This window comes from Anabas testudineus, chromosome 4 (assembly GCF_900324465.2).
Source record: "Anabas testudineus chromosome 4, fAnaTes1.2, whole genome shotgun sequence".
Taxonomy (NCBI): domain Eukaryota; kingdom Metazoa; phylum Chordata; class Actinopteri; order Anabantiformes; family Anabantidae; genus Anabas; species Anabas testudineus.
The window spans coordinates 13,460,447-13,487,033 of NC_046613.1; the positions used below are offsets into that span (position 1 = coordinate 13,460,447).

The 26,587-nt window shown below is 42.6% G+C and overlaps 2 protein-coding genes across 3 annotated transcripts in view; one reads left to right on the forward strand and one right to left on the reverse strand.

Moving 5' to 3' along the window:
* Positions 1–3,946, forward strand: part of fbn2b (fibrillin 2b) — a 56,837-nt gene extending 52,891 nt beyond the window's left edge. For both annotated transcript variants that reach the window (XM_026345225.1, XM_026345226.1), the window contains 4 exons: positions 146–265; positions 493–724; positions 845–998; positions 1,112–3,946. In XM_026345225.1, the coding sequence (XP_026201010.1) occupies positions 146–265; positions 493–724; positions 845–998; positions 1,112–1,489 (884 nt within the window). In that variant the 3' untranslated portion in view covers positions 1,490–3,946. The remainder of the gene's footprint in view (positions 1–145; positions 266–492; positions 725–844; positions 999–1,111) is intronic.
* A 557-nt stretch (positions 3,947–4,503) lies between these two features.
* On the reverse strand, positions 4,504–5,601 carry LOC113152204 (cortexin-1-like). Its single transcript, XM_026345303.1, has one exon. The coding sequence runs from the start codon at positions 5,371–5,373 to the stop codon at positions 4,993–4,995; it is 381 nt and encodes a 126-aa protein (XP_026201088.1). The 5' UTR covers positions 5,374–5,601; the 3' UTR covers positions 4,504–4,992.
* Between the last annotated feature and the right edge of the window lie 20,986 nt (positions 5,602–26,587).

Genomic DNA, 26,587 nt, shown 5'->3' on the forward strand with positions numbered 1-26,587 from the left:
AAATGCAAATCACAATTTCCATGAAGGGACTTTTACCCCAGGGAAAACTTTAAAGTACCTGGGATAGAAAAGTTTCTGGTAGAAATTAGAGCTGAGTTTTAGTGTTGATAATGAGAAAGTAAAGTCTTTATTTCATTTTTCACAGATGTGGATGAATGTAGCAACAATCACCGCTGTCAGCATGGCTGTCAGAACATGCTGGGAGGTTACCGATGTGGGTGCCCTCAGGGCTACGTGCAGCACTACCAGTGGAATCAGTGTGTGGGTGAGTTACTCTGACCGAGAGCCTGTGAGCAGTTTTTTTTTGTACATTGTACATTTTTCAGTTTATTGTTGCTTAGTATTTTATCATATTGTGCAGCTGGTCAATATTCATAGTACTGCTGAACTATGACTAACTGAACTAACTATAGAACTTCTACATACCAGCATTATTTAACTCACTCACCTTTTCATGCTTTGTCTCTGCACTGTCTTTGCTTTTCTCTTCAGATGAAAATGAGTGTCAGGGTGGAACAGTGTGTGGCTCTGCCTCCTGTTACAACACACTTGGGAGCTTCAAGTGTGTGTGTCCATCAGGCTTTGACTTTGAGCAGACCGCTGGTGGCTGCCAAGATGTGAACGAATGTTCTACAGGCAGCAACCCCTGTATCTATGGCTGCTCCAATACCGATGGAGGCTACCTGTGTGGCTGTCCTGGAGGTTTCTTCAGAGCTGGACAGGGGTGAGAGAGCAGAAGCAATTCAGCCACTAAACACATATGACAATGTTTCAAGTGCAGGGAAAATTGAATATCCTTAAGTTCACTGCCCTGATGTTTCCTATTCTGTGTGTCTCCATCCAGCCACTGTTTAACAGGTTCAGGTTTCACAAGCCCATTAGCAGAGGGTGAGGAGGATGACAGTCTGTCTCCTGAGGCCTGCTACGAGTGTAAGATCAATGGAAGAGGCAAGAAAGGACGACACAAGCGTAACACTGATGGAAATGAGCTTGATCAGGTAGATGAGTTGACAAACTCTCAGCTAATTTTTCAGTTTCATCGTCAGGACTTTTTCACTTCTGATTTGCTAAAGAATTCAAATTCACCTCTCTGTCCTTATCCTCACTATAGGAACCAGCAGTGAGTATGGCCAGCGTGGACACCCATGACACCATCCCCATGAACCTCTCTCTGGCCTCTCTGCTTAACAAAGAGCCTCTTCTAGAGCTCCTGCCTGCTCTGCAGCCCCTGGAGCACCATGTACGCTACGTCATCACCCACGGAAATGCTAATGAACACTTCCGCCTGCTGGAACGCCGCGATGGAAAAAGTGTGCTCCGGCTGGGCAAAAGGCCTCCTGCAGCCGGATCCTACCGGCTGGAGATTGCCAGCCTGCCACTGTTTGGGCCCCGAAGACTACACCAGCTGGAGGATCAGCATGACAGTGATTACCTACAAGGGGAAATAGGAGAAGCCCTGCGCATCAAGCTCCACATCCATCTGCACTGAGCTCAGAGGGTGCTCATAATCCTGCCCAGGACTGATCTTAAAGCCTTTGAGTTTTAACCTTCCCTTTTATCTAATAACTCCTCCTACCCAGCTCCCCCTGCAGGATCATCTCCACCAGCAGCGGGGACTCAAGGGGCTATGAAAGACTGAGTGAATCAGCCCAACACTACCACCACTTTGTTACAGTTCATGTTATTAAATGTTCATGTTTTGTGTTTTATTTTATCCTATCAACCCTTCCTCTTCTACCTGACCCAGCACTCATTCTCCACTGACAGATCCAGATGACAGAGAGGAGTTTTAGTGCTTGAACCACAGCACCAAAAAAAAAAAAAAACACCCACCAAACAGCAGGCAGGTCCACGAATTAGTTCTTATTAGAGTTTGACTGAGATAGACCACTCGTGTGTGGTGTGTTTAAATCACTGAATGGGCTCTGAAGTGATGTCTTTTTCATGTATTATGTTAAAGAACTGATAGTACGGATAAGTACAACTGGTCATCATGCTGGTCCAAGGACTTTCTCGCCTCTCTGTGATCTTCCTTAAACTCACAACACTGGGGAACAAGGTTTGTCACATCTGCCCTCTCTCAGTAGTAGTCATTGTGTGTCGTTTAATGTATTGGTGCTGTTTGAGAAATGTTAACACAAAGGACTGCAACATTTACACAGCATTTCAGGTTCTTTAGTACATAACGGTCTGTTTTGTAGCTGGATGCCAACCAACCTTCAGATAAGAAAACAGCAAGCTGTGTTCTGCTCTGATGCGACTGACTTTTGTCCTGCCCGTAGGCAGCGGCAAGCAGGGATTAGCGTGTTTACGTGTGTGTGCTGTCATGTTTGGTTACCTCAGTACTTCTCACCGAGTGTGGACACCATGCTGTCATGCTGACTTTAAAACAAAAGAGGGTGCTAGTGTCCCTCAGCATCCATCACGAGCAGGGAATTCACCAGTTAGTAACTCATAGCCTTAAAAGAAGATAGATCAGGTCACATTTGTATTTATCCTTTAAGGGATTAAGACTTGCACTGATTCTGGACCTGAGAGCCAGCTTTTTAAAGTCCAAAGTCTTTTTCCCTTTTTCGGCTGTCCGGGGCTTGTAGCTTCTTCTTCACCGAGCATTTTCACTACAAACGAAGCATAAGTGCCTCAGGAGAACAGCACTGCAGCGACCGCGGGTGTTGGGAGGCTGAACTTGACAATGAGCTGACTTTATCTGACTTCTTCGACTTTATGGTGATGTCTTTACCTCGATGTTTGAGGTCTGAGCCTCGTTTACAACACAAAGAGACACACAGCTAAATATAGTAACAGTCTCAGTGGTACATGACATCTTGAAATGACCTAAACTGTAACTGAAGGTAGTGCTTCACAATGTAAGGGCACGCACAGGTGAACGTGAAACCTCACAAAGAGAGAAAAACAAACAAAAAAAAAAAAACAAAATCAAAATATCAGTCAGGTCATTTTTCATTTCTCATGATTTTTTTTCTCTCAAAGAGAAAAAAGGTGCTAGATAATACCACCTCTTACGCTGTACAAAGACAGTGCAGTCTTGAATCTGAATTGCAAAAGTGACTTTGTTTTTCTTTTGCTAGGTTTTATTGTGATGTTTGTCTGTCTTTTGTATTGTCTCAGTGCTGAAAAAACAATATTATCAAACTCGCTTCTTGAAAATTAAATTGTATGTTTTTAAGTGAAATGTAGATGTTTGTTATGTCGAGGCTGCCAAAACAAATACTCACAGTAAACCCGAGACTTCGGTGCTGTTGACTTGTTGTGTTGTTGAGAAATAATTTGTTATGATTTGTTGATGACTGACTGAATCATTTCAAAAGAGTCACCAGTAAAAGCAAGAAAGAAAATCCTAACATGTCAGACTTTAAGATAATAAACATTCCCTTTGTCTAGCATGTCACATAAGCTTACACTGTCTGTACGACGCCATAAGAACCGATGAAAACTTGACCATGTCCAGCTGGGATCTATGGTGCTAAAACATGTTTTTCTTAAACAGGCACGGACAATGTTTCTAACACATAACCATTTTTTCTAACATGGGAACATTTGTATACTTTGTATGTTTATCGTGAGCTTGTCATGTTTTGTTATTGGCCGGTAGTTTTTTTTTTCTAAGGGCAGTGTGTTGCGTGTTCTTACTGTATCTCAGCTTCAGTGTCTCATAACTATTCTGTTATTATCATCATCATCATCATCAGTTTGAAATGACAATCATCCAATCACACCACATCTACTAGCTGAAGATCAATAAATCAGTCAGCCATCGCAGAACATGTTTTAATATCCTCAATGATCAGCACCTTCGTGCCAAGAGAGAAACCAAAGATTTATAACACCGAATGGCAGTCTGTAAAATTTGAGTGCTTCACATAATATTGTAAACTTTTGTCCAGTGGCATAAATGGCAATAAAGTATTGTGGGTTATATTTTTAAGTGCTGTGTCCCGAGTTTTCTCTCAGGCTTGTTGTGTAAATGTGTGTGGCTAATAAGCACGACACAGGATAAGTAATTGTTTTATTCACTTTAGAGTAAGAGTAGACTTTTTTTTTATTTTCACAGATTGAAAGCAGTGTATCAAAAACAAGCAGATAGTCAGAAAAATATGTAATTACAAAACACAAACAAAGCAAAACTACTTGCTTTGCCTCCTTCTAAGACTGCATGACTACCTCGAAAACCCACAGTCTAAAGATCGATACGGTAGGAGGGAGAGGACGGAAGGATAGCAAAAAGGAGACTCACAAACTTGAGTCCAGAATAGAAAAATAAAGCTTTTCTTGTTGCCTAAAGGTTGCTTTTGCTTCATCACCACACTTGGCAGGCTGGCTGAAGCAAAGGACACAACCAATGAACAGAAAGTCTACTTGCAGTAATAAGAGATTATATAGTTTCAGTATGGCTTCTCAGTTATAGACACAGGAATACACACGAAAGAAATACACAGAAGAAGTTTTATGGAGACATAAACTACCTGCTTGGGCCTTGAAAAGCATCTGGAGCTGCAGTGCTGCTCGGGGATCAGTGTCCAATGTCCAAACAAATGCTCCTCAATCAGCACTTAACACCTGGATGCTTTGTAATGGACCTTGGTTCATTAAAGGGGCATCTGCGTTAGTGTAAACTCCTTTTACTTCTTTCTGCCTGTCAAGTGTTCTCCTCAAAAATGTAGCGTCGAGGTTCTTAACTATGTCGTAAGTGGAGGTGGAGTGACAAGCAGAAGAATTTGGAAACCTAGCTCTAAGGTGATCTAGTGATGTGGTGGCATGTTAGCCTAGTACTGTCGGTCAGGTTAAGGCAGCTGTGCAGCTTATTTTTTCCTCCTTCATGGTCAAACATCTGGGTTTGTGTGAGTGTTTGCTTTGCAGGGTGTGTGTCCTGCTCAACCAGATTCGATAGGAATCAAAGGTTCCTGCAGCCTCATATTTACATCAGTACACACACTGAAGTACTGTGAAACAAGGTATACTCCCACTCTCACCCTACACCAGTGCATAATCAAACTGGCCCCTCTCCAGCCCCTCCTTGTGGTCAGTCCAGGATGATGCAGGCATGCGGCTGTAGGGGTCCAGCAGGATCCTGAAGCACCTGACCAGCAGGAAGACCAGGAACAACATGAGGAGGCCCACGAAGGCCAAGGCAGTGCGCTGCTCAGTGTCTACCCCAACCAAGGCCAGAGGGGGGCTGCTGCTGCCACCACCAGGACTGCCGGGGAGGGAGGAGCTGGCTGGAGACAGCAGCAACTCGTAGTCAAGTGTGGGCACATCGTTCATCCTCCACGGGGCCCGAAGACAGGGCTTACACACTGACTGAATGGTTGGTGTATTGGGGGGAGGTGTGGAGAAGGAAGGGAAGGTGTTCATGAGGGGCAGCGCACAGAGAAAAGCCAAACTGGAGACTGGGAGTTTGATTATGAGGCTAAATAAAAAGGAGTTTTACAAGTTTTATATTGTAGACACTGAGTGGGTGAAAGTCATGTGACCTAAACTAGAGGTTAGGTAACGTGTGTTGGTGAGAAGGCTGCAGAGCAACCGCCAGTACAGAGAGTGTGATGTATTTGTTTAGGATGTGTGTATTCTGATGACGGCGGGTCTTGCACACACACGTCTTCCTCTGGTGTCCACTTTATTTTGTCAGAATCTAGGTCAGTCAAACTGACATGACCCAGACAGGCCTGGCCTTCATCTGGTCTGACAATGTGAAAGACACACACACACGCATCCACCCACTTACACACACACCCACACACATCCACCCACCAACACACACGCCCACACACTTTCCAATTAATATGGACTACTTTTCAGTGTCACACATTTTGAGGAACTAAACAGACTAATGAAGCTCCGCGGCGTTCTTATTTGAGCGGTCGACCCTGAGGCGGTAAATTTTTATTTAAAGAGCATTTATCAAGGCCACTCTGCCACATCAGCTCTCATTCTCAGTCTCGATGAGAGCAGACAGGACGTGACAATTGCTAATACAACACGTGTCGCATCACATTTAGGGTCGGTGTTCTCTGTGAGAGTTAATGATGCGCAGCAGCAGAAATGTGTGTGTCCAAGTGTGGTGTAGCTGACTCGATCAGGAGGTCAGTGGATCATTTGCCCTTAACATTAAACCTTTGCTGATGCTGTCATCTAAATGCAAGGTTTTCTCTTCCTTGCGGCTAGTTGGAGCGGGATAAGTGGGTCAAGAGCTGTCAAGTGTTGAAATGAGTTCCTTCACTGTTTCCCTTTGGGAGGGTCTCTTCACAAAACGGCCTCTCTTGACAAGCAGAGAAGCAACAAGAGGTAGAAAATGAGTCAGAAGAGTCTGAAACTCTGAGTTGTGTTGAAGTTGTCAGTCATCAAGTGGCTTCATCCAGCTCGATATTTAGTCTACTGTGTGCAGAATCTGTTTAAGTGGCTTCTCCAACAGTCTTCAGCAGACATGGCAAAAGGGATGTTAATGACGTACAGTCAGCAGGTGCTCCTGGTTAAACTGAAGAATGACTGCCTGCAAGCACAAAAAAGGCACCTGGTTAGAAACACACTGAGATAGCCATCCAAACACGTCATTAATAATGTGCAATATAACTCACAATCCAACTACAGCCATTGCACAGCGCTTCCATTAAGACTGTTTATTTCTAATGTGGACCATAAGGAAAAGATTAAGTCATTCCTCCTTCGTTTCATCATACGATGTGATTATTATGACCCTCTGCTCAATAAGTAACAGCGACACTGACATTAGCCATCTGTGGTGAGAACACAGCACCAGCATCCTCTGTAATGACAGTCAATTAGTGAGCTGATTATGGCGTCATTATGGCCACATTAGCAGTAATGAATGCATGATTATAAACACTGATATCACATTACATCACCCCATTTGTCAGTGCACTGTTACAGTGGACCATTTGTTCATTCGCTGACCACCTCCTTCCATTTGTTCACATTGTGGAGGGAAGGACAAAGGATGGTGGAGCCTCATTAATAATCTAAAATCACATCTCCTGCAGCGGGCCAGGTTTCAAATCATTTAAGAAACACAATACGCAAAGCATTTTTACATGATCGCCCGTCTAAGTGGAATGGTGAATGGGCTTTTTGCTTTGATAAATATGATACAGAGGGATATGGAGAGCACAGTGCATGTGGGGAGATGTTTCAGAGAGACAACGACAAGAGGATACAGAGGGCAAAAGAGGGATGGGTAAAAAGAGGAACACAATTAGCAAGTTAGTGAGATTAAACAAGGTTTTATAATAAAGTTACAGGGCCTTGGAGTGGTTATTATATTCATGAAGGAAGCAGTATACGATAAAAAGAGATAAAAAGAAAGGTATATGAGTTACTGTGTAAAGTTAAAAATAGAAAAGTATGTGGGATTGATAAAAAACAGGAATGTGAAAAGGAAATGATGATGATTGATGGAAGAAGTAAAGATGGATGAACAGGGCAGAGGTTCCTGTAGTGAATGGGCAGCAGTACAGAGGAGACTGGAGAGCTCTGTTGGCACAAACTGGGCTGACTCTCCTCTGCATAACCATGGCAAAGTGCCTTTTCCATACTCTCTCTGCCTCGCTCTTCCTGTCGCGTTCAGTTCAAAGGTTTTCATCAGCCAGTCTCCAGGGTGCCTGGTGCACTAGACTCAGGCTGGCAGCAGGACGACACACCTGGGAGGTGGCACTCACACCAGGAACAAATGTGCACTTCTGTGCATGTACAAATAGATCTGTGTGTGTGTGTGTGTGTGTGTGTGTGTGTGTGTGTGTGTGTGTGTGTATAGGCAATTTCATCTGTTTCATCCTGCCTCTGAGTGATGTGAGTTGCAAAACTAGGTCACAAAACCTTTTCAAAACAGTTTCCAAGGACACAATTACAAGTGACACTGTCATGACTTATAAACCAAACGTATGGTGTTAGTCTTAGTCTTAGTGAGGGTACTTGATCATTTATGTTATGTTCTTATATGTATTAACTATGATCTCCTGTTTGTCAGCTGACATGAGGTCTGTCTAGGATAAATCAGATCTGTACTGAGTTTCTGCCTCCTACAGTCAGGAGACATGCAGTATTGTTAATGGATTGAATATCTATTTAAAGAGAAAATGAACCAACTTTGTGTTTTGTTTTTTGTACATGCACATTTTAACCTGCACTCAACACGTACTGACTTCCAATACCAAACTCTACCCTGTCTAATCCTGCTCTGAGACTGTCAGCTACCCACTCACGGGGGTTTAGTGCACACTGAGTGGCACTAAACACATAAAGTGGATAATCGTGTGGACACTTGAAATACAAGTGAGAACAAAAACACAGGAAAAGCACGATTCCTGAAGAAACCCACACACTAGGATCATTTCCACTTGGAACATGGGCAGTACAGTTAAAATGTACCAACGTGACCTGCTCATCTGTTCCCATCGTCCCTGTAATTATTTAGTTTCTCCATTATTTCTCACTAACTCATCATAAAGAGAGATAGTGATAGTTAGAGAAAATACCTTTGTTCTGTTTCAAATAGAATAGTTTATCATATATACAACAACAGATATACAGTAATATTAGTACTATTACATAGTATTTTGATTTATTTAGGCAGGAAACTGTAGTCATCAATAGCCACAAGTGCACTACAAACTGTAAACAGAATAGTAGATCAAATAGAAATGACTCAAATGACAAATATACTGTATTTTTCAGTTTGTTTTTTTTCAGATAGTTCAGTCAGAGGCTCCCAGAAAAGTGTGTGTGCGCGTGTGTGAATAAGTCATTGAGAGGTAGAGGGAGGACAGACAGAGATTGCTCAGCTTATTTTCCTCCTCGTTAAGTCTCTCTCCCACCATCACCCTTCATCAGCCTCACACGCACAGCCGCACACACACACGTGCACATATCGTCCATCAGCCTCGTCTCGCATTAGTTCTCTCCCGCTTCATTTCTCCTGCAGGACACTTCCGCAAAGCATCGACGAGACCCCTGAGATGAAGGGAAGCGAAGCAGTCAGTCGTCAGTCTTCATCTAAACGCTCTTAAACACACGGCTCTCACCCACACACTCACACACAAACACACATATTGAAGTGGTGTTAAAGTACCAAACTTATTCACATTCAAAAATGTATGTAATCAAACATGGTGGCATGGATGTGCACTAAGCTTAGAAGTACATAGGTGTACAGTACAGATACAGTACATAATATATTTATATACTGTACAGAGTTGCACTGTTATCCACGCACTACTAGCTCGGTACTGTCATCACTTCCACACACGTTCACTCGTCAAGATATCACTGACAGAACTCATCATGCCAAATAAAACTGGAGCTGGAAATAATTTAGTTGCCTCTCCGGTGACCAGGGTGTCAATGTTTCCCTACTCTATCCACCTCCTATCACACACACACACACACACACACACACACACTTTAATTACAGTTCATATCTATAATTCATTATGAAAATTTTTTCGATTGTTTATAATTGGTCATCAATGTCCACTTCTCCTATGAAGACATGTGTTATATTATTGAGAGGATGTATTATGTCATCGTCCATTATCTGTTATTATACCAGCCCCCCCTTACACACACACACATACACACAGTACTGCCTCTCCCTCCCTAAGTAATTAAGAAGGTAAGTAAAGTTTTTATAAACACATAAGTTAAAATCCATTAGACATTTTCCAGCATTGATCATATCTGACATTAGATTCTCATAAAAAAACTATTTTGTCTAATAGCCACAACTTGTTTTGCTGGTTTTACCATAAAAAGCAAGGTCAAGCCTGATCTTTTCAACAAGCGGGCCACCGACCACCATCGTCGTTCCGCGTGAAGCCCACAGATTGCCAAACAACCCATGTCTGCACAAGGTTCAGTGCAGAGACAGGCTTGATTTGTCATTGCTTATAGCCTGAGCAAACCCACTCAGTAAAAGTAATTACACTTTAAAAACAAAGGCAATGGCAGAAAAGAGAGAGGGAGAGCAAGTGGCAAGTGCAAGCGAAAGAGAGAGATGGTAAATGTTCCCAGTCTCAGCCGCAGAATTGAATTAACTCTTTCCAAATTGCTGCTTATAAAGATAAAGTGCACCTGAAGAAAAGGCAAACGGGAGCTGCATGATCCATAAGATGAGGTGGGCATCCCTCTTTTACGTCACTGTAAAAGTGATGCTGTTTGCATCCAGCTGCACAAACACACACGTGCTGTGAGATGACGGCCGGGCCCCTGTGAGGACGTACTCGTACCATCCATCATGAAGCCATATTGATATGTTTGATTTTCTTTTTGCGGTGACTCATGGCTGTTTGGGTTTATTCGTCACCTCAGGGAGCTGACACCCGCTGTGTGTCCGTGGCTAATGAGGACAACGGGGACCAGGTAACCTTGAGCTGTGTACAACAACAAACGTTCTCCAACGTGACAATCGATACCGACCTTATCTAACTTTAACATGTATCGCGTGACCTGCAGCTCACAAATGCTCAGCATCAGAGAGACAGACTCTCACACGCACAACTTCATGCAATTTACAAACCAAAGCGTGACTATCCTGCACATATTTCTGTCTCCAGAGAGAGAGTGGAGTCAATTCTCTTTACATGTGCTAGCAGCTCAGCTCGAGACCCAGCCAGCGGCTCGGATAGCCCCTATCATAATTAGGCTGGCAGACAGTCAGTAGCTACAGTAATGGTGATAAAGTTGGGCAATTAAATATTCTGCTGTTCCAACACAGCCGGCCTTTCAGGTCAGCATACACACTTTGCTAAAGGGTGTGTATTTGTTTGTGGGAGACAGATATAAAGACACAAAGTTAGAGAGAGAGAGAGAGAGAGAGAGAGAGAGAGAGAGAGAGAGAGAGAGCAGCCTGTTCTTTTCCCTAGTGTACATGCGAAAGCAAAGCTGTGAATGGAAATCACTCAAGACTGCTGATCTTTTAAAACCAAAAAAGAAAAGCACAACAACACAACAGGGCAGGGCGATACACTTTATATCGACGCATTCCTTAGGAACCTGCCTGTCGTCGTAAACGTGCGCACTTTCCCACTCTTCACCCCTCATCAGTTTGAAGTATGGATCCCAGTGTCAGGCGTTTCTAAAGAGAAAAAGGGGCTCACTGCTGTAAAAAAAAAAAAAAAACTGTTCACATCTGCTCACAAAGAAACTTATATTGAAGTGAACCAGGAGAAATGAACAAGGGATGGGAATATAGAGGCGAAGACAAATGCGGTTGTACACAGATGAAGGAACAGAGGAAAAAAAAAAACAAGCCCTTTGTGATTCTCAACAGCAGCAATACAGCCGAGCAATTCCATCTTCGAAGCTGCCTCCAATCTATCATTTTATCACTGGCCCAGATGAACATGCAGTCTATTTTCTCTATCAGCACATTTAGGGTTTTTCAAGGTCAATCCTGCATCAATATTCAAAGTATTCAAGATTGTACATCGCTATTCATTTTGAACAGGACAAGCTTTCTGTTTTACGTAAATACGACGAGGGCTGATTTAGATACAGCTGTACGTCTGCCCTGTCAGGGTCATCTCCTGCATGGCGGACTGCACGTTTCTCCAAAAGGGAGGGCTCTCATCTATTTGGTCTCCAATCTAGTCCGTCCTCTCTCCTGGTTGTTTGTGTCACTCTCCCTGACAGCCCGAAGCATCGCTGCGTCTGACGGCCATCGGGGGAAACGCTCAGAGGGAGTCGAGCCTGTGGGTCTGTGTAGGAACGGGGCTGGATGCCAGAGGTCCTGCTGCTGATCAGGTTTAGGAAAATTGTGTCTAAACTGTCATTTATACAGGGAAAACTACACTGACACAAACCCTGCATGTATCCTGTGAGCACTCTGCTGGTCTGTGGAGCAGATCACTGCCTCATAATGTGCAGGTTCCTGATTGGCTCTCTACTATAGGCCCTACTATATTTTGAGAGCTGAAATATTGTACTAAGTTACGTCATACATGTAGAGTGGCTCAAGAAAAGTGCTGTACAGTTTACACTTGGCTATTTAAAGTATTAAGTCAAATACTTTGGCTTTCTAAAAAAGATCCTCACTGTGGAACTAAAACAAGCCGTCATGCTTAAATCCTTGGGCTGAAATATTAGTCTTAAGTAATCAGTTTTATAAACAATTTGCTGAAGCTTGGAAACACTAAATGATAAAATAAATGATGCAGCACAAAAACTAATATTTGAGATTATTTAATATCAGTTACATCATATTCTCTGCCGGCTGTGCCCAGTTTTAAAAACCAGATATGCTGCGAAAAATATTACCAGCTATAAAAATACAATAAAAAAGACTAAATGCACACACTTCCACAGCAAACCTATTTGGGAATTTTATTTCAGCCAGTCATGACTCTGAGCTCTAAATGTGATTTCTCCTGTTATAAAGCCCACAGGGGGGTGACTCAAAGGCCTGACACGTTTGTCGCCGCCAGCATCTACCTCACTCCTGCTGACATGCTAACAGGCAGCAAATAAAACCACCTTTCTCTCCTGTTCAGTATCACCCACCACCACCTTCATCAACTCTGTCATATCTGACCATAATTTATGTCTTTCACAACACTTCCAGTCGTCTCCTCTTTGCCCTTCTGCTTTCTCAAAAAAAGCCCCTCTGTCCCACTGTCCCACCAGTCAAGATGAATAAATGTCAGCTCAATCATGTCCACCTCCATCCTATATTTTATTCACAAATCACAAGCATGAAATATTCACACTATGATAAGGATGAAGAAAACCAGTCCATAAGTGGTGAGTGGATTATTATTGAATAAAACGGCAAATCAGCACATTTGAACTGAAGGGTTATAGTGCATCAAATCAGAAAAAAAAAGGCGGAGGACACAAAGAGTGTGTAAGTGTGAGAGCAGCTGACATGGCCAATCGAACCTTATGGTTCACCTTGAAAGACCCCGTGCTGATGTCAACTATCACTATGGCTACACGGCACCAGTAAAAGAGCCAGTGGTGAGGTGAGAGGATGTCAGATGGAAGACAGAGCAAGAGAAAGGATAGAAGCAGGGAGGAAAGGTGGAGAACAGAATGGTAATTCCTGTGATTCACACCTGCATTCAGACCTAGCAGGGGACTGCAGCTACCCGGGGAGCGCAGGGGGTCGGGCAGCATTAATCAAATACATCTGGAGGTAAGCGCAAGAGAAAAAAGTCGTGGAGGTGAGAGGAAGAGAAAGAGAGATGAGATTCAGGGAGGATGGCAGCAGGAGGGTGTGTGTGCAGGGTTAGGCAATATGGAGATGTCAGCACTCTCTGAAGACAGCACTTTCTTTCCATCAGGCACCCATTCTGTCAAATCCACTGGGACAGAACAGAGCCTGTGCCAGGCAGTCAACCGGCCCACGATGAAGGCCATATATATTACATGCCCTGCCCACACAACACTCGCTCAAACCCAAGGTGGCAGGGCTGAGAGTCAGCATTAAAAGAGGCAGAAACTTAGTTCTAGACGATAAAACGAAATGACCCGAGACATCAGGGCAACCATGAGGACAAAAAACAAAAAAAACCAAAAGCTAACAGATGGCCTACACCCATGGCTGTGGAAATAAAATATCAGGGTGCAATGGCTACTACATCTGCTCCGTGGTTTAGGAAAGAGAGGATCTGTAAACGCTCAACAATAGCGAAGTGCTGATTCAAACAGTGAATCTGAAATAACTTTGCTCAGCAGGGAGCTGCTGACTGCTCTGATCCCCACTGACAGTAGAAGCCACCACTTGGACTGCTAAGCATGGATTAAACACAGAAGAAAAGTCATCACAAAGACACAGACATATCACCTTGCTGAAGTGAAGACAGTCTTTCCAGCTGATTTGATTACCGAGCTCACAGTAGAGTGGAGAGAGACGGGGGGCAGGGGGGGGGGGGGGGGGGGGGGGGGAGTCCTAAACAAACCCATCTAGAGCAGAAGAATGAGAGCTTATCTGCTCACTTTACTTCACTGTCCATCAGCTGATTTCATTGCAATAATTCCGTTTTTTCTGGTATTTTCTTTTTTTTTTAGGGGAGTTAACGCACTGGTGCTGGCAAAAAAAAAAGAGCTCTGGGGGTCTGGAGACGGATGGAGCAGAGACAATAAATCTCGGATCCTGTGCCACTTATTACGGGGGGTGATGAATATTTGACGAGCCATCTTCAACGGGAAAACAAAACCGCTACGTCTTGGAGCATCGCCTCACTCTCGCTTGTCGAGGTTGACAGACCCATGAGAACTCTAGTGCATCTCCTCTGTATTGAGACACAAGTCATCTCCCACAGACCCTGCCCCACCTTCCCGCTGGTTTTGTGTTCATGTGAGCAGGAGGTGGCTTTTTATGTGACAGCAAATATAATGTTTACGACCCCTGCGTGCTTTGTTGCCACATTATATACAGCCAAATTGAATCACGCTCGGTGTGACATTGCTATTATTTCAGTGGTGATACACTGAAGTAGCACACGACGTACAGGTGATTTGTTGTTCTGTGGTTCCACATGAGGAAGTCATTTCAGAAGTGAACCACGCCGCAGCGTGAAATTCAAATTACAGCTATTGGAGCAACGTAGCACTTTAATGATTTTACCATCCCCTCACTCAGCGGCTTCGAAATGCGCCCATAAGGGTATCATAAAACAGCAAAACAGAATAAACGATGGAAGATATCAAACAGAGGCCGGCTGTGTGACAGCTGTGCGGTGGAAAACCTGATTCACTAAAGTGCTCCGTCTAATGCTGTATATCGTGACGGGACTGCGAGGATGGCTTTGTGGGTTAACCCACCCAGGTTTTTTTCTTTCCTTTCCATCTCTCCTCTCATTACAAGCCATTACACGATGACACTCACAACTTCCTGCCAATCAGCATTAGCAGTGAAGTGCTCTGTATTTACTGGTAAACTGAGCGGTCATTAAAGTAAAGTGCGCATGTGTGTTCTCATTTTCAATTAACATACAGCTCCTGTGCACTGTGAGTATTCAAGTACGAGATCAAGTACAGGGACAGTATCACATGTTACTGTATGTACAACATGAGCTTGTTTTAACTCTTTATTGAACCTAATTTGATGTTTTTAACTGAGTATAATGTTAAAACAAACCCAGAGATTGATCTTTCTGTGCCAAGACAAATACATCTAAACTAATTCTAAATTCTTCAAATTTAAAAATTCAACCTAACAGGTTTTTTAAATCTTGGAAATGATTTAGTTATGTGGGTTTAAACTATATTTAGATTGGCATCAGGTTTATGACAGCCATGAAATGTTTCAAGGCACCAACATTTCAGAATTAATCAGTACAAAATAAAAGTAAACTTAAAAACAAACAAACAAATGAAGTCTGTTTCTTTGGGTATCCTTTACATTTTAATCTGAAAGCCCAAACTGGTTTTGGAAGAAGACTAGTTCTCTGCTCAGCGACCTTTCATCAGATTCCAGATACCAAAAACTCAGATTACTCATTACTGTTAACAAGGCACGGTGAATTATTCAGAAGTCATCACTGAAACGTGAGACAGTACGGATGGAAGCGTCCAGGAAGGCTGCAGCGCATCCGGCGCCTGGCACAGATTTGAGAGTCTCATGGTGAGTGAATGAAAAGGTGTAGCATGGATCAAAGCCCACACTTCCAACAGGACCTGGTTAAAATTACACCATTACTGATGATAGTTGGTCACAGATAGACGGTAATGCACTGACAACTGACATATATAGTTTTTCCTATGAGCATCAATTGCAAACCTGAAAAAAACAAAAAACAAATAAAATATTATCACTTTAGAGAGAGGAAACGTGCTCCATCTCAGCATTCTTCAACCCACATGTCCTCAAGGTGCCTTGTTCAAGGCTAAAAGGGGGAGAAGGAACTCTCACTGCCACTTGTCACACAGGTACTGTCATAGTAATTTCATGGCACACTGATCCACCATGTGGTAACTCCGTGGTTTGAAATAAATGAAAGAAAAAAACTTTCAGTACTCATGTCAGGTCTGACAGGTCTCATTTCATCATTTAGCATGTTGTAACTTGGCCCATATCAATCACCTTGTTTTAAGTTTAGCCTCATCCAGGCCCCTCTATTAGATCTGTCTTATTCTCTGTTGGTTTTTGGCAGTAGGACCCTCATGATGATCTAATACTGATTTAACAGGCTGAACTGACGGAGAGAATAACTTGGAAAGTTTGACACAGATAAGACCAGAATCAGCGGCTGAGTTTTCGATCATCACAGCTCTGTAGCCTGCGGCGCAGTCTTACACGGAGACCTGCGAGTCGCAGTCTACGTTACGCATCGCGGTCTCCTGTAAATCCACATCAGATACTGACTTATCAAGCTTTGATTGTGCAGGTTATGGAGGGATACGTGCACTACGAGCAAGCGTGTCGCAAATATCTGGACATCATATTGCACCAACCTGGCTCTGCTGAAGGTGCTCCCGGTGTCCGGACAGCTGCAGCCTGAAACTTTGTGATGCTCGCCTCTGCTCCTGCTGCTTCTCCTCCTCCTCCTCCTGCTGCTGCTGCTGATGCTGCTGCTGCTGCTGCTGAGCGTCGCTTTGCTCGGAGACACGACAGGAAGCAGGCAGAGTCTCTTAAAGCTCCCCACCCACTCCATCCTCCCCCAGGGCGCACAGCCAATCACAAAAGTAGCCTCAGCACAATAATACGTTTCACATACATGTACACACAGAACAGAACCATCAAAACACCCCTAACCAACCATGTGTGTCATGTTCTACCTCAAATTATGAAGAATATTGAACAAATATTTCTGCGTTACACCTCTGAATAGCACAGTGTGGTTGTGCTGTGCAGACACACTATTGCTCCTCCAGGTACCATTAACTCACAATTAATTAATTTTATTTTGCAAAGCAAGGACCTCATAGCACATTTCATACTCAGACCAGACCCTGGTAAAATCATAAAATGGTCAGTAATATGCTGGAATTAGAGAAAAATGGAGGTCATTTATCTGTGTCTGTCTAATCAATATCAATAATAAAACACCTTTAATGTCTCACACAAAGTAATACAGGAATAATCCAGCTCCTGCGTGTTTCTCACAGTTAATCTGGTTTAATTTAAATGACCCTTTCACCTTACTTGTCTTCCATTTCATCAAGGTTTACATTAAAGCATGCAAAATCAAAAGCCACATGAGCCTCAGATCTATCTAAAGGCAGGAGTGGACCAAATTCAAATCTTTTCCCCCCCAAACCTTGTTTTTTCATAAAGGTGAGAACAAATCGACATGGAGTTGAGCAACAAAAAAGATGGAAGTGAACAGAAAGATGACAAACTGTATGTGCATGTGATGGACATTGGTGGAGAAACTTCTGTTCAAGCTAAACTAGAAAGAATTCAGACCAGCTTTTGAGGAAATTTCACAATTTGACTGATGAATATGCCGTTAATATAAAAAGTTTGGATGAGACAAAAAAAACATGTGCTTGTGTTTAAACAAACATGCAAAACTCATGAGTCCTTCAGCACACCTCTATTTTGAAATCCTCTCAAATCAAAATGTAAAAATGACTCCACATATTCCCTGCTGCTTCACCTTATGATGATGAGAGCGTGTGGGCTGACACAGCCGAGTGTGCAAACCTCTGACAACCCAGCAGGACGCACATCTATTATCACTGTGCTACTTTTAATTAAAGCAATTTTCAGTTGGAACAAAATGGCAACTTCACATTAGGGGCTGAAAATGTCCACGGATTTTTAAAATGTCTGTAAGTGACCGTGTGCGTTCTTCCCCAGCGGAGCGGCTTCAGGAAGTGCATCACAGGGGCACAGTGTCTCACTCAACCAGGTGTGTGTAGGAGGCTATATCTGGCATGTTGACTAGAATCCTTTGGCTTTTTAACCTCAAAATGATATCTGTATAAATGTGTCTGTGTATGAATAATCCTCCAGTGTGCAGCTGTCTTCTCATTGTCTGGTTTTGTCTCTGGGTCCATGTGCCTATGTGTTCATGCAGGGGCAGGTGGCCATGACCAATCAATAAGCCTGATAATGACATTTGAGGGGTGTCATTATAGCGGCTCCTCGGGCGTGCAAAGCCTTCTCTTCCGTAAAGAGCATCACTGTCTTCTCTCCACTGAGTGAACACACACCCAATTAACCTTTTGAGCCAGCACATCAACCAGAAGCTGTTTACTTTCTTCCAGCATGTTCTGTTATTTCTTCTCGTGATTAAGCAAATAAACCCATTTTCTCTATTTGGGGGATATATTGTCTCCAATTGTGTGTAGAGTTTCAGCAGCAGTTTTAGTCGACCAACTGAAATGCCAAAGGTAATTTTGTAAACAAAGAACACAAAAAAACAGCGACTAAAGCGTGTAGGGACGAGGACGTCCTGCGAGTGCAGAAGCTTGATTCAAGTTTGTCTGCCTGAACTTACTGGAGGCTTCTCTTCTAGTTTAACAATTCCAACTTTGATGGTGTTACAACAACAAGCTGGCAACTTCAGACGTGTGGCAAACTTCACACAATGTGTATTTTTACAGTAATTATTAAATTAGGCAATTAATCATATTGATAAAAACACATTCCCAGACCGAGCAGCTATGATAACCTATGTTTGAAGGTTATCAAATGGGATGGTTTTCTCCACTGCCGTCCCACGTGAAGATAATCCCTCCCATGTTGGACACCAGCACATAAATTATCACAGTAATATGCATAAAGAAATAAAAAACAATGGCCTCTGTGAAAAGTGAACAGGGTGTCTGAAAGTCATTAAAACCTCTGGAGCTGCTTTGTAACCACTGACCTTCAGAGCAATGTCAGATCCCCTGTGGTGTGTTAATGTGTGTGCAGTTTACTGTAGGGGTTTGGCCTAACTTTGTGTGAACAGAGGACTGTCCTGTAACCTGAAGGACACAAGTCTGCTCTTCGCGTTTTACAGCTTGATGTTCATCAGTCACGAGTCCGTCGCTTTTTCCCAGCATGCACAGACACGTCTTCTAAACAAGTCAAGGATGAGACGTCTATTTACTTATACATGTAACTATCAAAACAGAATTAGATTTGCGCTCGTTTGGTTCACTGATATTTGTAAATGTCTAAATGAACCAGTATCAGCACTTGATGGTTTGGGTGTGTGTGTTTTTGTGTGTCCTATGCCATCAGAGTTGCTCAGAGCCGACGCTGCATTTTCCCCGTGGTTTTCGTTCAGGCTGCAGGGGAGGTGATCGGTGAAAAGGGTTTAATCGTTCCCTCTCAGTCCAGTGTGGAGCAACATTCATCATACAGTTTCACAGTTTCACCCTGGATTGTCCTAATGCCACCACAGTGCAAGCTCACACACGAACACACACACACACACACACACACACACACACACAAACACACACACACGAACACACACGCACACACACACACACACACATCTCCACCTACCAGTCCCCGAGCAGCTCTTTTTTTTTGGTGATCCACACTTCACTGTCTATTTAATATTCTATTATTGTTAATTACTCGGTGTGTCTGGTCCAGGGAGCTCCAAGGTCTTCCATTCTGCATGAGTGTGTGTTTGTAGTCTGAAGCAGGGCAATGTTGTGGAGCAGAATAACTAAACAATTCACATGTAAACATGACAGTTTGATTGGATAGTTATGCTATGATGGTAAATAAAAAGTCCACTGAGGGGAATTTAGTTTGTTGTTTTTTAGCCTAACAACCGTCGATCAATACCTTCATCACTCCCCATTCACTCATGATGGGACGACGGGGAAATTTGTTTTAATGAGACATTAGCTCAACCCCTGACCTTGGTGAGAGCATTCTGAGGATTTATTTTCTCTCCCGAGGCCGAGTGTAGCATCCCTAAATGCACGGTCTTAGTTATTCATAAGAGCTTTCATTATGCATGGCCATTCAACTAGTAGTAAACAATCCCTGTGTAGAGTGAGAAAACAAGTTCCCCGTGGAAGACTTTTAACTGCTTGATGCGATTCTGTGCCCTGGGTATATTTATTACTCCAGAACTAAGAGAAAAATGATTGATGACAGTCTGATATCAGCTTTGGATATTACAGTGTAAAGCTGTAAAGGTCTGATCATGTTGAAGAAGTAGACAGTGATTGGAAGAGTTTGTCAGTGCAGTGCTGCCAAAATCATTTTGTATTACTACTCACGGTGTAATTTTCCTTCTCAGGGAACAGGCAAGAGGCTGGAAGAACGAGAAGGGGGGGGGGGTGGGGGGGGTCTGAATTAAATTAAAATGAAAGGACACTTGGTTCAGATAAGAGAGCCTGATGGAGCCAAGTGACTGATGATGCACCGTTTCAAATTTTCCCCGCACGATTAGCATCACCAGAGGATTAATTCTGGCTACATTTAAAGTGATTGATCATTTCTATAAATTAATGAAACAAATAATAAATATATTAATAACAAATGAGGGATAAGTCTTGCCAGAAAGGCAACCAGCCATGCGGCTGCAATGCATCACCTTCAAATTTGTTGTTTGCATTTTTACAAGACTTATTGGTCCACACGCATCCTTCTGATTCGTTTTAACACTTAGGGTATTTTCTCTTAGGGGCTCGGTGTCAGAGCTGATGCGGCCTATTTGACCTTTCACTGCTTCACTTCTGATCTACTGACGACATAGTTTGAAACACCATCCAGAGTTACACTATGCCAGTGAAGTTTTGGCTGAGTGGCGGACTCACTGATTGATAGAGTCTTTCAGTTGATGGATCCCCACCGACACTGGAGCAGAGGCACAGCTGAGATTCACCTGCAACAGAGAGAGAGAGAGAGAGAGAGAGCATTTAGTTAGGAAATTATATATGTGTTATGTCTACTTCAGCATCCCATCACCACTAGCACTGCACATCCACGTCCAGGCTGCACAAAACATGACACCTCATCACACTGACCTGACATCACATCTGCACAGTGAAAAAGCAATTACTCGAGCCAGCTTCTGATAACAGCCAACTAATGAAAATGGAAATTTCTGTGTAATTATGATCATTTTCCAAAATGAAGTAATTGTGTAGAGGAGAACATGAAGAATTACAAAATCCTTTATTAATGGTTTTTGGTCTAAGGTAATTACAGAATTGCCAAATGAATTAATTTGTGACATTATTCAATTAATAAGATTTTAATCTAATTTATTTTCAAGTTTAGCAGTGTTTGCATTTTGACACATTTTTCCAACAAACTTTTCAAGTTCTACCTCGAGAAGTTCTACTTCGGTGTGTGTGCAGTGTGACTCACCTGTACTTGCAGTGATTCATGTCAGGAAGGAACAACCATTCACTCTAGTTGGGGAAAAACTGTACTCACTGCCCGCTCTGCACCCAGCGGTAGTTAGTTTCAATATGACGTCTGCTGGTCATTTACAGCAAGGAGGAGAAGAGTCCTCACATTTAATCCTCTCTCTTAAACTAACTCAAAATTCAGTGTAGACTCAATTCAATGTAGGAGGATGTTTTTTGCATCCAATCATTTTTATTATAGTAACATATAGAGGCTAGAAGAATTAAATGTCTAAGTTATTAACATGAAAATAGCAAATATTAATAGATTTCCTACAACCTCAACCCTCCTGGGATCCACTGACCTAATGCTGCAAAGAAATACTGTAGTGTGCATGGTGAGCACAGTGCAGCTTCAATACTTACTGAGGAAAAAGAAGGGAAAAGGCTACTGTGGAAAACTGGCTCCTACCTTAAATAAAAAAGATAGAATTTTAATTTTGAATTTTGGTGGAAGCTGAAGTTCAGTTAAGTTTAATTCTAAAAAAGCTATGAATGAGAATCAGTCATTCAGAGAATTACGGGTCGTGGGTAAAATCTTAACGTTGCCTTTGGGAGCACACCTGAACTTTGTGAAGTGAAGCGAGTGCACCTGATAACTTTTTTTTTTTTGCTGAGACTACGAGGCGTACAACAACCAGACTTCTGCTGCAGCCTAAAGGGGTCTCATTAAAATTTTAAAATAGCCTCTGTTCTCTTCATCAGTCACTAGAAATGGAAGCTAAAGGAGCGAAGGAGGGGATCAGTTTTGATATTTTTGTCTGGAATTTAATTTCCTCCCTTTACATATTTTATCAAGAGCCCTCTCGCCTACCTCCTTAATCCTCTCCCCCTCTACCTTCCTCTCCTCCTTTCCTGGTGTCTTCTACCCACTATCCATCATGATATCTGACTTTAATATGCTTTACGGAGGAATATAAGCCATTCATCACACTGTACCAAGGCCCAGGACACTGCCATGCTGCACATTTCATAGGCCAGTAAGCCTCAGCAGTAGCATGGGCCAGATGTACTGTGGAGCTGCTAATGCCTCTATTTATTCCGCCAGACAGGCCTGGTACAATCCGTCACTCCAGGACCGAGTACCTCGTCTCTGTGTCACGTCTTTTATGGAGCCACGAGCTGCTCCTTAGTAAACATCTCTCTAGTCACCTGATTGGCCTTTTGTGAGGCCTGATGGATGAGTACATGGAAGCAGGGGCAGGAGAAAAAGAATGATGCATGGGACGTGTGATGGAGAGCGAGGGAGTGAGGGGCTCTGCAGGACAGAGAAGGAACGAACAACAGATAGTGAGATAGGTGCAAGAAATCAAATGAATGTCAGCCAACAATCTTTCAGCTGTGCTAGTGCACAGTGCACTATTGGTCAGTTGGTCAGCGTGTCCAAATTGAAATATCCCAACAACCATTTGATGCATTGGTACAGGAATCCCATTTCCAGGATCCCCTGGCGACTTTCCTCCTAGTGCAATCGATGAGGTTCACATTTGTGGCTTAAACATCTAGTGTGTGTATCCTCCAACCATCCGGCCTCAATTTGACTGATGCTTTGGTTTAAACATTCCCACCTGCTTCAGCTTGTGCTTAGTGCTAATTACCATGAGCATGGTAAACATAATACCTGCTAATATAACAGCATGTTAGCACTTCAGGTCAAAACCCCTAAACACAGATGTATAGATCTACATTGCATATTAATTATAGATCAACACAAATATTTCCCAAATTAAAATTAAAAATTGCAGCAAGTTAACAATAATTACGTATGTCACTGTTCTCTCTGTCTCATGATTTCCGAAAACTAAAAAAGAACAGGGTCTAAGTTTGTAAGACCCCATAAAGTGGGATGTGGAGGGTGACTGGGAAATATTAGTCTGTGGGGAAAATGAACTCATATTATTAAATGTCATTCACGCATTGTTTTTAAATGACTGCAATTATTCTTTGAAGCATGATTAGCCTGTGGAAGATTCTCGAGAGAACGGTATGGTGGATTAACTGTGTCAGCCTGACACTGAGCAATTTAGCAGGATATTGCAAAACTAGAAGCTGGAGAACTTACAAGATACACTGTACTAATGTGACTTATATGTTAAGGTTCTGCAGACCAACTATTAATCTTAATTTAAAAAAAATAATTGTGGTTCTAGTTAATTACTGTACTGTACATGATAAAGAATAGGCCACAGGCTAATGAGCGGTGCAGAACCTGCTGAGTTCTTATCCAGGGTCACATCAAGTCCCAAATCCTCTCGTCATCTAACAGCACTAATTTCTGGTGAACTAATGAAGAGTTGTTGAGTGAATCATGATCATTTATCAGGATGGATATGCTTGATTACGGCACTTTAATTCATCCAGTGCGACCTCGCTCTCTCTGTATCGTCAGACCTGCAGCTGAAGTTTAGCACATACTGTAGGAACAACAGGCATTTCCCATTGCACTGGGTCGTTTTTGTCCTTGGGTCAGTTTGCACAATTTCATCTCTAACGTTCCTCTACGGGCCTTTTATTCCTCCTTGTTGCTTCGTCTCAACTTTCGTCGCTTTCCCTTTTTCACGCTTCACCTTCTGCCTCCAATAATAAATCACTTTACTTGTTTGACTCTCTGACCCTGACCTTGATCAACACTGATGAGAGGATGGAACTCTTTATACACAACCTCATCTACCTGTCACGCTGATGGAGAGAGAAGAGCAAACCGACCATAGATTGGGGCCCCACACACTCACCCACAGGTACAAGTAAAGAAAAAGAGAACTACATGGTCACCACTCTTGACTCGTACCTCAGCTGCTCTGGGCTATCCTGGTTTAACCTCTGACTGCTTCAAGGAGAGCCTGAAGATGTCCTTCTTTAACGATTAGCAGTCTGTACATTTCTTTATGCAAACTAACCAGCTAACGTTCATTTTTCCAGCCCGCTGGCCTCCGTGACTGATAGGAGATTGTAACTCTACTGTGGAAAGTTAATTGAAATGGACCTCCATCATCATTATAGGCTGTAGAGAGCTGTTACCTCAAGCAGACTAGCCGTGCAGTACCTGTAGCCCACTCCAGCTGCCCTTTGGCATCCGCACCATCCTAATTTACTCCTATGGATAAGCTGTCACTGGAGGTGAGGTGATCTGTCACAGCATCTGCCCAGAAGGTCCAAGAAACAGAGAGGGTATAAAGAAAAACACAAATGAGTCCTGGTATGCTCACTGAAAATTTGCTATGAGTCATTTTATTATGCTGAACTCTAACATACCGCTTTTGTCCTCTCCTCCCCTCCCATTGTTAATCTGGCCTTTATCACCACGCACTTTAATCTGACTCCTTTGATATACTCTTTTATTCCCTTAAGGGATCCAATAAGCAGGCAGCTCATTCATCATGTTTAGAGGAGACTGATAAATTTCTTTAAACTGCCCCCTGTGTTGTCTGTTTAGTGCAGGCCAGTCGTTAAATAGCCAGGTTTGACACTTGAGAAGATATGAAGCTGTGTGCGTCTGGCTTTTCTCTGCTTCCTCTGCCTGCTGATATTCCTCTTGCAGAGGCTAAAATGACCACACAGGCCATTAAATCTTATGACATATCAGACCTCTGAACAGAAACAGTAAACACAGTCGGCTGGAGAGAGGACAGGGACTCTGGCTGATCAATAGAAACAGCATTTACTTCTATTGTTTTTTCTCCTCTCAGCAGAATCTACATTCTAATAAAGAATCCGCTCCTTGCAATTAGGGTGGGCTTACTGATGGCGTCTGGGGTGGACAGAGGATTAGATTTAGCAGTTGAGGTTAGGGCGAGGAGGGGGAGGTGATAATGGAATTGAAATATTTTGAAACTGGCTAATGCATGTGACGCAGAAGGATAGAAAAGCATGACAGACGGTCAGAAAGAACAGGTTGAGGAAGTTAAGTACATTTTTACTGAATATGTACAGAATATTTTCCTTTTAGTGTGATGAGTTTGACTGCAGGAAAAAGGTTGTTGATGCTTAATCAGAATTAAGCAAAGTCAAGTCTTAAGAATAGGGAGTGGTAACTTTAGGTTTACTGATGAAATGAATGAATAAATGGAGTTTACTTGAATTTTAAACATGCTGTGTATAAAAATAGGAGCCCGCACATGATCTCAATTGATCAAAACAGAGCAAGTCAGAGAAAGAAACTGAGATTTATTTCTATATTCTCAAAAACCTGCTGATTTTAGGGATTGATTTGGTTTGATTTTCCTTAAATGCTTGCAGACTGAAAACTGAATTGGAATTGACAGGGAGTCACATCAAGCTTTGTACATTGAGGGAAATCAAGTCGATGTCTGACAAAGAGGAGCCTGTTTTATGACCTGAGATGACCCGTATGTGTGCCTGTGCTGAATATTATCCAGCCTCACTGAGATTTATCAGCACCAACACATGCAGAAACACAGACCTGTGTCTGAAACAGCCGTAATGTAAGAGCCATCGTCCCACATTTGTGCTGTAATGTTGAGCCTGGGAGTTCCAGCACGTCCACCACATCTCTGCTGGTCATCTGACGTGCATGGTTGGGAGAAACAGCGGGCTGGTTAGAGCCCTCCCATCGCTTATTACTGGCACACCTTCCTCTCCATTAGTGTGATGCCTGCTTCGACACTCATTTACAATGCTAAACAAGTATTGCCTGTGTACCTGCTCTCTTTCTGTCTCTCTCTTCCTCTTTCTCCATCTCTTTCCCTCTCGCTATATTAAAGGTAAAATGAGTGACTCATAACATGTGTCCAAAGTTGGTTCCCCTTCTTTATTTGATAACATTGTCTAATCTTATGGGAATGGAGTGATATATGAAAATGAGATAAGGATATATTGACCGTTGACTTTCATAGGAAGAGACAAAGCCTCTCAATATTAGATTTCGAGTTGCAATAACAAGGCAAGCTTTATGAAAAGATGAAGAGGATAACATTTAAAAGAAAAATGTAATTTTAATGTGAAGCAATTTCCCCAAACAAAGGACTCAAAGATCTATTACTGAGCTGCCCCTGGCCAATGGTACATGAGAGGCTCTTTGTGATATTGTGCTCATGAAAAATCAACAGGATTAATATTTTTAATATTTTAAAAAAGAAAACCATCTGGGTCATCTGAATATTTTGTAAATTTCTCACCAGGTACCTCAGAGACAAATTACATTTATTAATGCATAGATATTGCTGAAAACATAGCTACCATTAACATTTTAGTTCAAATGAACACACTTTGCTGTCCTCACAAAAAACATAACATTTGAGACAAGTAGACAAGAGCAATCCTTTAAAATAGCTTCTAG

Coding starts and splice junctions, on each gene's coding strand:
- LOC113152204 (XM_026345303.1), bottom strand. CDS start 5,373: ATGAACACCTTCCCTTCCTTCTCCACACCTCCCCCCAATACACCAACC.